The following is a 12,410-nucleotide window of genomic DNA, read 5'->3' on the forward strand; positions in this document are numbered from 1 at the left end:
AGTTCAAAAGTGCTCTGCGCAGGTTACACAATTGCCCACGCATTCAAACAATACTAGATTTATCATTTGCATTTTGTCCTGTTTATTTATGTTTATAGAAGTGGTAATAACGGGAAAAAGGGTAATGAACACCTGATTATGGCAGTATTCATGTTTACTGGCCCCACTTTGCTTTAATCACAACGCTTTAAAGGTCCTATATCATGCTATTTTAGCCATTCCAAAGTTAAGTATAGACATGTATATGATATATTGTACCTCTACCATTATGGAGCTCATTTTTGTGATAATATAAGTGTTTTCTGGAGGTATTTTTCGAATCCAGAAGACACAACGCTTCGATTCAGTTAACTCCGCCCCCTCTCTCCGCACATACAACTTTATCGTAATATAAATAAACAGCAATAAGTGAAATTGCTTCACGATGCAGTTATACGGAGTTGACATCTGCAACACAGCTTCATAAATGGCTAACACACATGCTAATATGCTAACACACGTTTAGATTGACTCACCGCTCTGCTCCATCGCTGTTTATATTATGGGACTCGCGTTGGTTATAAAAGTTAATCCACTTTGGTTCTGGCGAAGGTTCACCAAACATCCATCAGAGACAGTCACAGAAAAACAATATTTTGGTGATAGTCGCTGAATCCCGGAGAAAAAAACAGCTAGATGAGTGGCCTCTTCCTGAAAAAGGTTGAATAAACTCCTCGTCCTCGTAGCCAAACGCGCTTCTTTTTCTCCGTCCGTGACATTATGAATTGATGTGAATGAAGCCACAAACCAAACTGGGGGTGTTTTTGATAAGGAAATAGCATAACAACATGGCTAAAAGCTCCAAAAAGTCGATTTTGCATGATATAGGACCTTTAATCCTTTGTTTCTCAGCCCAAAAGACACACTGGGCAGACCTGGGCCGGCCCGGTGCAGACCTGAAGGGCAGTTCAGACTTGGGGGTCTGAGGCCGGGGGAGGGACCACACACATGCTGCCGGGCCTAAACCTGACACTTGATTGACATTGATTGAACTTTGAACTGAGCCTCCATTAGGAGTGTGAGTGTTTTGGTTTGGTCCATGTGAATGAGCAGGTCTCATTCCTGACATGACCTCCTGCAGAACACTCACAGTCAGAGCAAACCATGACGGGCGTGTTCCATTTTTATATTTATTCTATTGTCACATGGGGCTCACGTTTAAAAAGACACAAAGCAATTACAAGTGTCACTATATCCTTCATTTGAAAGCTAAGAACCTCTCGAGTTCAGTCACTGAGCTTTAACTGTCGGAGGCTGCACTCGCACTAATGAGCGCCTGAGTGAGGACAAAGTGATCTCCCCACAGAAACAACTTTTCCATGTGAATGTGAATAGTTAGATTTGAACATGTCCATCTCCTGCGATGCAGATTGGTCACGCTTATAAAATATTTTTACAAAAAAAACGTTTATACCGTCCCTTTAATTAGTTGCATCCCACGGAAAAACAATTTCAGCCCCATACAAAATATATTTTCAATGTATTGCATAGTCATACACCATCAAACAATCAAACTGACACAAAAAGGACTGCACAAAAAATCAACAGCAGACAATAGATTTGGTTTATGACACCGATACCAGAACGGTGTTTTTTTCAATACTTATACTTAAATATTTGTCATCTAGAAACAGAAAGCAGAACAATAGTTAGGCTTTCTTCTGGGCTGCACTGCAAAAAGTATTTAACTAGATCAGTATAAGCATCTCAATTTGAGCATAATAATCCAAATTTTAGTTGTTTTGACTAGTTAAGAAGTTTTAGGGCATTTGTCCTAGAGCATTTCACTTGTTCTGAGATGTTTCTGACTCGTTTCGATACATTTCGTCCTTATTTCAGGTCATTTTCTTCGCCAATGGGGTAAGAAAATTGGTCTTATCTCATTGGCAATTTTACTTTCTTATTTCAAGCGAGATTTACCTTTAGAACTGGTTTGAAACATCCTCAAACAAGCAAAGTAAACTCGGTCCGATCAGGAAAAGTGTCTAAATGAGTGAAAACCGCTCAAAACAAGATACATTCCCTCAATTCAAGTCATTTAAGCCAATGCTTGATATTTTGTAGTGTATAAAAGTCATTCAACTGGACTCAAACTGGCATTAGATCTACATTTCTTAGAAAAACTAACTCCGTTCCACTTGTGACTGAAATTTGACACAATCTTTTGCACAAAAATGTCTCATTATGTCCAATCTGGCTTTGAATGAAATAAATTTTTTCGAATTCCAGTAGTACCAGAACCTTTTTTCCGATACTTCACTGGTATTGTTTAACGGCGCTCACACCGGGGAAAGTCTAATATTGCTTCGCGCTCCTCTCGGTTCACTCCTCCAGGTCACGCCTCACCTTCGGAAACATTAAAAGGATGATAAAAGGATGCAGCACTAAACTGCACTAGTCGCTCTGTAGCTCCTAAAACCCATTCTCACTTCTTTTGTAAAGTGACTCAAACCCGTCTATAGTCTGGCCTACGACGAACGATCTGCTCCGGCCAGGTCAGAAACAACATGTCATGGTCCTAATGCAGTTGTGGAGCTCGGGGGGGGGCGTTTGTTTACGCGCTCTGGACTGGAAATCTCACAACAGCGTTCCTTTTAACTTTTCCAGAAACATCCAAGCAGCCCAGCGCCCGCCCCGCTCCACGCGCTCTCGAAAGTCTGCTTCCAATTTGGCACTTTGTCCTCACGCTCCTCAGGGTTACCGTCACTCCGCCGGCCGACTTCCCAGACTTCATAGGTGCCCATTCACATTTCGCCGCCCCCTCCCCCCCCCTTCCACATCTCCCGTTCATAAACCTGAGAGGGCTGGGTTTTTTTTTTTTTTTTTCTTCCTCTTCTTCTTTGCGGGTTTCTGTGTGCCGCTTTCGGAGGACCCCGGCACGTAAACAAATAAAGCTTTAGTTTCATCATCCCGAGTGGGGAGTGTTTCCTGTCTAAACTTGGGCCCACCCGAACCTTAGCTTAGCTGCCCTCCCTCCCCCCACACACGCACTATGTACACACTACTCCAGCCCCCCCCCCCCGCCGCCATCCACCTCCTCCCCCTCGGCCCCCGAATGCCAGCCTCTTTCCACTGCTCCACTGCCAAGAGGAATGGAGGGATTTGAGGGAAGAAAGAGGCGAAAGAATTGACGAGTGAGCGAGCGAGCTGGGGGGATGGGAGCAGAGGGAGTATGCGCGGGGATCTTATTGCAGCTCCGGCCCAAAGCAGTCAAATATTTTACGTCGGAGGAAAAAAAAAAAAAAGACGAAAAGAGAGGAAAAGAAAAGCACAAGAAGCGGTGGCAACAGGGGGGCAGTGGACCTGGTGCGGGGATAATGGAAACGCCCTCATGGCCATCCTGGACCAAAGCCGACACCACGGACTCTTCCACAATATCAACTTTACAAGTTCATCAGAGCCCAATACATGACAACACAGACACCTTATCAGCACCAGGCAGCACGGTCACAGATTAGAACTGGCAATACACTGCATTCTAAATGATTAAGCAAATGATATGTTATTGTCATAAAGGTAAAAATAAAAAATAAAGTTTTTTAATGAAACTCATGGATGGTTTTGTGTCTCAGGGCTCTTTGAATCACTGACGTCAATCTCAGAGACCTGGGATGATTAGTTTTCAGGTTAAGCCCAGTTAAAGGGAAAAACTACTGAAAAAGGATGTTCCACATTATTAAGCAGATCATCATTTTCAAGCAATAAGGGAAAGAAAAAGGATCTCTCTGCTGATGAAAAGCGTGAAATAGTTGAATGCCTTGGTCTAGGAATGAAAACCTTCGATATTTCATGAAAGATTAAGCTTAATTATCATGCAGATAAGAGATTTGTGGATGATTCAGACACACTCGGGTTTGTGCAGATAAAGGCACGATGAGGACGGTTTCTGCCAGACACATCAGATTAATAGAACAGCTACAAAGCAGCAGACAGGTATTTGAAGCTGCTGGTGCCTCTGGAGTCTCCTGAACATTAAAGTGTAGGACCCTCCAGAGGCTGCAGTTGTGCATAAACCTTCTATCCGGCCTCCCCTAAACTGTTCATTGAAGCTGAAGCAGAAACGGCTGCAGTGGCTCAGAAATACATGAAGACTCATTTTCAAACAGTCTTGTTCACTGATGAGGCCGTGTAACCCTGAATGGTCAGATGGATGGAGTAGTGGATGGTTGGAGTTTCTGACTGACCACTGTCTTCTATGCTACAAAATGAAGAGCCGTGCTTTCCTGAACAAGATCCTCTTCATCATGACAACGCACCATGTCCTGCTGTAAAGAATACCTCTGCATCACTGGCTGCTATGGGCATAAAAGGAGAGAAACTCATGATGTGGACCCCCTCCTCCCCTGACCTCAACCCTATTGAGAACCTTTGGAGCCTCAACAAGAAAAACATCTATGAGGGTGGGAGGCAGTTTTCATCCAAACAGCAGCTCTGGGAGGCTATTCTGATATCCTGCAAACAAGTCCAAGCAGAAACTCTCCAAAAAATCACGAGTTTAATGGTTTTAAGAATTTTGAAGCTGCTCAAAGAAGGTCCTATGGTAAAACACAGCTTAATTTGCTCCCAAGCAAAACATTTTTAATGTTGCTTACACCTAGATGTAAGATGTCATTTTTGCTTGGGAGCAAAATAAGCTGGACGGACCATCTTTCTTGTTTTTGTCATGTGAGTTGATCATTTTGAAAATCTTGTATAATAATTTGGAACCCAGAGAAAATATCAGTTTTCCTCAGAGACAGAACCCACTCAGCAACATCGCTCAACTATTTTTACGCCATAGTATTCGTCAAAAATCAGTTTTGACTGAAATTTTACACAATCTTTTGCTCAAAAGTTCCCCATTGTGTTATTGCCCCTCATTCCCCTGTTTACAAGTTATACGAAATAAAATGTGCCAAGATTTTGTGGATTTGTGGCATTAAAAATATAATATTTAGGCAATAAAATTGAATTAAAACATTTTTAAAAAAATGTAACATTTTCAAAGTGAGGAGAATAGAGTGAAATTTGAAAGAAAGCGATTAAATTCCTCCGTCTTTAGAAAGCCCTTCTTCCAGTTCACAAGATAAGCTCGTCTCATTGGTCAACGCGGGAAGAGACTAGACTCTGATTAGTTGCTGAGATCCGGGAGGGAGGGACTTTACAAAAGATAATAGACCTACATTATTACTTCACATCAAAATGAAAGACCAGGAGGTCGATTTTTCATGAACAAAATGCTAACCACTCATACAGCCGCTGGGTCACTATAGGTCAAACCCGCACAATTATAAATAAATATCTTTTTTTCCACATACAAAGTTGCATAATGCACCTGAAAACCTAATCTATTGCTGAACAGCTTGTCCAGTAGTCTCCTTAGCACATGAGTGATATGTGTCAACCAAACAAAGCACTTTTTCATTGTCATTATGAAACTACAGCGTTTTACAGCAGCATAAACAAGAGCATGTGTGTGAAACAGCGCTCAACAGCAAAGCAAGACGATTCCACCAAACAGCAGTGTTTACAAAAGACACGTCATCTGGAATTTGTGACACAGAACTTTACAATGATGAACGTTTGCGAGAAATAAAGTGATGAACTTGTGCCTAAGCTCTGACCAGTGTCCTCATATTCACTGTCAATGTGGCTGCATTCACTCCTCTCATTTCTTCTGAAGTAGACTTTTTACCAATTCATTTAACTAGTGCTGTGACGCTCAAGACCCTATGGCTCCTTTGAACGGCTCTTTAAGGTGAACGGAACCGGATCTCAATTGTGAAAAGAGCCAAATCTTTTTTTCCAGTCAATTTGACCCAGAACCCCCTCAGAACGAACACAAGAATCGGCCCAACAATGGAGCAGGCCACACAAGTGAGCCCTTTTTGCCCTTAAGTCAAAGCTAAATTCACAAAAGTGATTTGTCAGCTTCTTTTTTTTTTAGTGGTGGCCAAGATTTGGCTCACAAACACATTTTTCAAAGCTGAAAAATATCAGTCCCAGTGTCCTTTTTTCAATCATTTAAATCAAGAAAGTGTGTTTTATCGATCGCATCTTAGATATTGTGAGTCATCTGGCTAACGTTATTATTTACTTTAAAAAGAAACGGCTCTTTGAAATGAACGGATCCCAAAGACTCGGCTCCCTGTAAAGAGCCGTAAATCCCAGCACTAGATTAAATGTGAGTTAAAAGTCACTAAGGAATACAGTGACTCCTTTTCACTGCCCTGCACAGCCATGGGTATGGTCATGAGCACTGAAATAAAGAAAGAAATAAAGAAAAAGGAATGACTGACGCTGCATTTGAAGCTCTCCATTTCTTTCTAGGGGTTGAATTTGTTTGATCTCGTCTTCTGTAAAATGAAATCTAACTTTATAAAGCCTGTTCCTGGATGGTGAACTCGTGGTTGTTTGTTGACTGTCGGACACAACAAACACACTCTGAAAAGGAGGCCGTGTGTGTGGATGACGTGTGGGTGAACACGTGTGCCGCTCACCTGTGTAGTCTGTTGGCGTAACCTGAGGCGGTGCGGGGAAGAGTGCGGGCACAGTCTCCGCGTTGGTCCGAGCGGCGTCTGGAGAGTGTACAGGAAACAGCAGGGTTAAGTCGCGCCCGGGCCACAGCAGCCATAATCACCACTTTAAACAGCGCATACCTCGGCTTTTTACGAGAGGGAAGTGCACTGTCGCTGGACTTTTATGTACAAATGTAGGCTCAGCGTGGGCCCTGGGGGGGGGGCTGGGACCCCGGGGTGGGCGCGGGCGGCCCCTGGGGGACTTGAACCCAGACACTATGTTTATCTATAAGCGTCGAGACTTAACATGTCGCGATTCTTCATTTTTGAGTCATGATTATTGTGACTAAAATAATATGACTATCGAAATTAAAGTGATAGTCTGTAAGTTTGCAAAGTGAGGAGAGATAGAGTGAAATTTGAAAGAAAAACAATCAAACTACGTTGCTCAGTCAGTGTTTATAATTGAGTTTATGAAATGCTGTTAAAGAATAACTGATGTAACATATTTGTAAAGCACAAGGTGTAATGATCTCTTTGGTGTTTATAATGATATTCTATTACTTAAGACATCTCGCCTCCAAAAGCCTGAGTCAGCGAAGCCTTGTGGATGAGAGAAACAATGTCTTACACTTCAACTACAGAGTACAGAAGATGGCTCAAGAACCTTCATCTAAGATGGAACACTCCTGTACGACTGAGACACATTTATTTGTAGAAACACTTTTGTTATGTTACATCTTGTTTGCAAGATAAGACAAAGCTTTATTGATCAAACTGAGAAATTCACTGACAGAAAAAGGCTAATCATCACTTTTTCACGCACAGTAGATTTAAGATATCGGTTAGGTATCGGTTGGTATCAAATCTTAGTAGATACTCAAACCCCCAGTATCGGTATTGGAAACATAAACGCTGAACAGGTGCATCTGTTGTTAAGATGCAATAATCATTGTAATGGTGTCGAAGAAAACAGAAAAGTGCCCAGACCTCACATGTGACCCATTTGAGCAGTGTGTCGTGAGCAGTGTGTTGTGAGTTTTGTGCTGTGAATCGTGTGTTGTGAGCTGTGTGAAGTGTGTCGTGAGCTGTGTGTTGTGAGCTGTGTGCAGTGTGTTGTGAGCTATGTGCAGTGTGTTGTGAGCTATGTGCAGTGTGTTGTGAGCTGTGTGCAGTGTGTTGTGAGCTGTGTGCAGTGTGGTGTGAGCTGTGTGCAGTGTGCTGTGTGTTGTGGGCTGTGTGCAGTGTGTTGTGAGCTGTGTGCAGTGTGTTGTGAGCTGTGTGCAGTGTGTTGTGAGCTGTGTGCAGTGTGTTGTAAGCTGTGTGCAGTGTGGTGTGAGCTGTGTGCAGTGTGCTGTGTGTTGTGGGCTGTGTGCAGTGTGTTGTGAGCTGTGTGCAGTGTGTTGTGAGCTGTGTGCAGTGTGTTGTGTTCAGTGTGCTGTGAGCTGTGTGCAGTGTGTTGTGAGCTGTGTGCAGTGTGTTGTAAGCTGTGTGCAGTGTGGTGTGAGCTGTGTGCAGTGTGCTGTGTGTTGTGGGCTGTGTGCAGTGTGTTGTGAGCTGTGTGCAGTGTGTTGTGAGCTGTGTGCAGTGTGTTGTGTTCAGTGTGCTGTGAGCTGTGTGCATTGTATTGTGTGCTGTGCGCAGTGTTTTGTGAGCTGTGTGCAGTGTGTTGTGAGCTGTGTGCAGTGTGTTGTGAGCTGTGTGCAGTGGGTTTTGAGCTGTGCGCAGTGTGTAGTGTGCAGTGTGTTGGGAGCTGTGTGCTGTGTGTTGTGAGCTGTGTGCAGTGGGTTGTGAGCTGTGTGTTGTGTGCTGTGTGTTGTGAGCTATGTGCAGTGGGTTGTCAGCTGTGCGCAGTGTGCTGTGTGTTGTGAGCCGTGTGTTGTGAGCTGTGTGTTGTGTGCTGTGAGCTGTGTGTTGTGAGCCGTGTGTTGTGAGCTGTGTGTTGTGAGCCGTGTGTTGTGAGCTGTGTGTTGTGTGCTGTGAGCTGTGTGTTGTGAGCTGTGTGCAGTGGGTTTTGAGCTGTGCGCAGTGTGTAGTGTGCAGTGTGTTGGGAGCTGTGTGCTGTGTGTTGTGAGCTGTGTGCAGTGGGTTGTGAGCTGTGTGTTGTGTGCTGTGTGTTGTGAGCTATGTGCAGTGGGTTGTCAGCTGTGCGCAGTGTGCTGTGTGTTGTGAGCCGTGTGTTGTGAGCTGTGTGTTGTGTGCTGTGAGCTGTGTGTTGTGAGCCGTGTGTTGTGAGCTGTGTGTTGTGAGCTGTGTGTTGTGAGCTGTGTGCAGTGGGTTTTGAGCTGTGCGCAGTGTGTTGTGTGCAGTGTGTTGGGAGCTGTGTGCTGTGTGTTGTGAGCTGTGTGCAGTGTGTTGTGAGCAGTGTGCAGTGTGTTGTGAGCAGTGTGCAGTGGGTTGTGAGCTGTGTGTTGTGTGCAGTGTGTTGTGAGCTGTGCGCAGTGTGCTGTGTGTTGTGAGCCGTGTGTTGTGAGCTGTGTGTTGTGTGCTGTGAGCTGTGTGTTGTGAGCCGTGTGTTGTGAGCTGTGTGTTGTGTGCTGTGAGCTGTGTGTTGTGAGCTGTGTGCAGTGTGTTGTGTGCTGTGAGCTGTGTGTTGTGTGCTGTGAGCTGTGTGTTGTGTGCTGTGAGCTGTGTGTTGTGAGCTGTGTGCAGTGTGTTGTGAGCTGTGTTCAGTGTGTTGTGTGCTGTGTGTTGTGAGCTGTGTGTTGCGTGCTGTGAGCTGTGTGCAGTGGGTTATGAGCTGTGTGCCGTGTGTTGTGTGTAGTGTGTTGTGGCTGTGTGCAGTGTGCTGTGCGTTGTGTGCAGTGTGTTGTGTGTTGTGTGCAGTATGTTGTGTGCAGTGTGCTGTGTGTTGTGAGCTGTGTGCAGTGTGTCATGAGCTGTGTGCAGTGTGTTGTGAGCTGTGTGTTGCATGCTGTGAGCTGTGAGCTGTGTGCAGTGTGTAGTGATTGTGTGCAGTGTGTTGTGTGCAGTGTGCTGTGTGTTGTGACAGTGTGCAGTTTCTTGTGTGCAGTGTGTTGTGACTGTGTGCAGTGTGTTGTGTGCAGTGTGCAGTGTGTTGTGACAGTGTGCAGTGTCTTGTGTGTTGTGTGCAGTGTGTTGTGATTGTGTGTTGTGAGCTGTGTGCAGTGTGTTGTGAGCTGTGTGGTGTGACTGTGTGCAGTGTGTTGTGATTGTGTGCAGTGTGTTGTGAGCTGTGAGCAGTGTGTTGTGAGCTGTGAGCTGTGTGGTGTGACTGTGTGCAGTGTGCAGTGTGTTGTGAGCAGTGTGCTGTGTGTTGTGACTGTGTGCCGTGTGCTCGGCTGTTGGACTCACCCACTGGCTTGTGTTCTTGTGAATGGGACGCTGAGTATGGGGGAGGAGGTGAATCTGCAGACAAACAGAAACTGTCAGACTAACAACATTTCTCCTGCATTTTCCCACAACACATCCTTCAGCTTAAGGGACACTAATGACCAGTTAATACAAATATTAGCTTTTCTGTTGTTCTGTGTTTATTTGTAATTCCGTTTAAGGGGAGACACTACAGGCAGGCCAGGTTTTTGGCCAATTTAGTCTCTTAACATATAAACTTTCACCAGGAAACAAAAAAAGTAACTAATCAAACAGTCAATCAATCCAATTTTATTTGTATCGCTCCTTACAACAGCCAGAAGGGCCCAGAATCACAATCAACATTGATAATAGAAACACAAATGTCCACAAACACAGCAGCTGATTCGGAGGCCACGTCTGAAAACATGTGTTACCCACTGTGCGTTCCACAGCTAGTTTCATTATTGCATTTAAATTTTTACTTATTTTACAACCAAACCAGATATCCAAAATCCCTTCTAAAAATATGTCACAAAATAAAACTATATTTAAACTATATATTTAAATAATGATAATAATTATAAAATAATCCATTATTCAGATTTCGTCGCCGAAAAAATAGGAAAATGTTACTTCTGCAAAAGCATTTTGTTAGAATTGTAACACAGTTTTTGTGGTATTTTATCACAACCTTCATCATAATCTTTGTAGTTAAATTTTATATTTAATTTTATATCTATTGACAGGTGGAGGCATTATTTGGCCCATTTGGGTTTTCTGCCTCTTCCTGCACTTTTCTGAGTATCTTAATGCTATAATGGATTGTTAGCTATTATGTGCAAAACTAATAAACTAAACTAAAACTAAACTTATATCTAGATACAGTATATATGGCAAGGGGCTAAGCCAAGAATCAAATATAGATCATTACAGTTGCCAAAGGGGAGCGGGGATCTCGCGCTGCCTTGTCTAAAAAGTGACTTTCAGGCTGCACAGTTGAGGGCTTTGATTAATTTATGCGATCCAGAGTATTCTGAATAATGGAAAGACATTGAGGGAAGCAATTTTATGCAATGAAACACTGAGGTCCCATCTGAAACTAAAAATAAATACATGGTTGGGAGTATCTGTTAAAATTTGGACTGAAATTTTGAATATTTATACATTCATTGTAGGTTTTTGAAGTGGATTGCACATGGTATAGATTTTACACCCAACAAATGAGATGGCAGGTTTGAATTGTGGAATAATGGAGGGCCATTATTACAGCAACGTCATTATTTGGGAGAAGAAATTAAAAATGATGATGGAAGCATACAGGTCACAGATAGAACGGAAAGTTATGTCTAAACTGTACAAGATTCTGGAGGACTTGAAAGCAGACAACATATGTAAAAGAAAGATGGGAGAGGCAGGAGAGGACTGGGAGGAAATCAATGAATATCAGTGGAAAAGCACAAATTCCTCATTTTGGAGGGAAAATGGATGGAAGAATACACCCCTGCACATAAAACATGGAGATACCAAATGTTGGAGATCATGTGGTGGAACTAAAGTAAATCACTTCCTTATAACTCAATATAGGACACAATTAAAAGTGGTAATTGATGCGGTCATAGAAATTAAAATACCAGTTCCGAAATGAGGCACCTTCAGATAGTTAAGACTTTTAATTTTCATAAGGACGATTATAAATTGCTCTGAATAATGTTGTTGGCTCGTAGTAAATAATCAGAAGACGTGAAGTGATTTGGTGCCTTAAGTAGAAGAATGGATGAGGTAATGCTAAGCATTTATAATATGGAAAAGGTAACCGCGTCCATTAGACTGGAAGTTGATCAATTTAACAACATCTGGAAAGGATGGCTTAAGTATATCAGGCAACATAGAACTGATTTGGTTTAGGGACTTGTTTATGAATACCATTTTAATGGACCACAGCCCGGTTCTAAGCTACAATTTTAATAAAAAACATTTACGATAGATTAGCTCTTGACCAGGCAAGGAAAACCATCCCAAATCCTGGCCACCTACTGAACGGGGAATATGAGGTTCTCCTCTGGCAGGCGGCTCAGGGCACTTGAAATACAACAACAACCGCTTTAAGTTTTCCTTCGTCCTTACATCAGCGAGTCTTTTGAATAAGTCGGGCATTACTTACTGCCACTAATGTCCTTTTATTCTAAGTTGTTTTTAAACTGTCTCTACATGACTGTAGTGTTTTGGGCTGTTCTTTCTTCAGTGTAATGCAGCCACACCACTTTGAGGTCTGTTAGAAAAAATATTAGCATTTTGTCCTCATATTTCTGTCAGTAATCTACAGTAGAAGTTTCAAAATGATATCGCTACATTTAAAAAAAAAAGTTCACTCAATTCATCTTAGACTTAGCCGACAAAAACTCGACTGACATGGAAGACACCTGTGTGACCAAATGTTGACTAAAACTAAATGAAACATGTGCATCCATGAGTATCCAGACGAGGACTGGAGGTCAGTCCAAAAGAGCGGGAGCTAAGGACGGAAATGTGGCCTCGAGGTTCGATCTGGATCACGTGCCC

The 12,410-nt window shown here is 43.0% G+C and overlaps 2 protein-coding genes across 2 annotated transcripts in view; both read right to left on the reverse strand.

The window, feature by feature from the left end:
* The window catches only part of tmem208 (transmembrane protein 208), a 381,758-nt gene that overhangs the window by 337,477 nt on the left and 31,871 nt on the right, over window positions 1-12,410 (reverse strand). The gene's annotated exons all lie outside the window — the stretch shown is intronic.
* The window catches only part of LOC306962075 (mothers against decapentaplegic homolog 6-like), a 54,051-nt gene that overhangs the window by 37,842 nt on the left and 3,799 nt on the right, over window positions 1-12,410 (reverse strand). The window contains exons 2-3 of the mRNA XM_079555117.1: window positions 9,852-9,905; window positions 6,519-6,596 (exon numbers count right to left, since the gene is read on the reverse strand). Coding sequence (XP_079411243.1) covers window positions 6,519-6,596; window positions 9,852-9,905 — 132 coding nt within the window. The remainder of the gene's footprint in view (window positions 1-6,518; window positions 6,597-9,851; window positions 9,906-12,410) is intronic.

The sequence above is a fragment of the Gobius niger genome (assembly GCF_951799975.1).
Source record: "Gobius niger genome assembly, chromosome: 4".
Classification (NCBI taxonomy): Eukaryota; Metazoa; Chordata; class Actinopteri; order Gobiiformes; family Gobiidae; genus Gobius; species Gobius niger.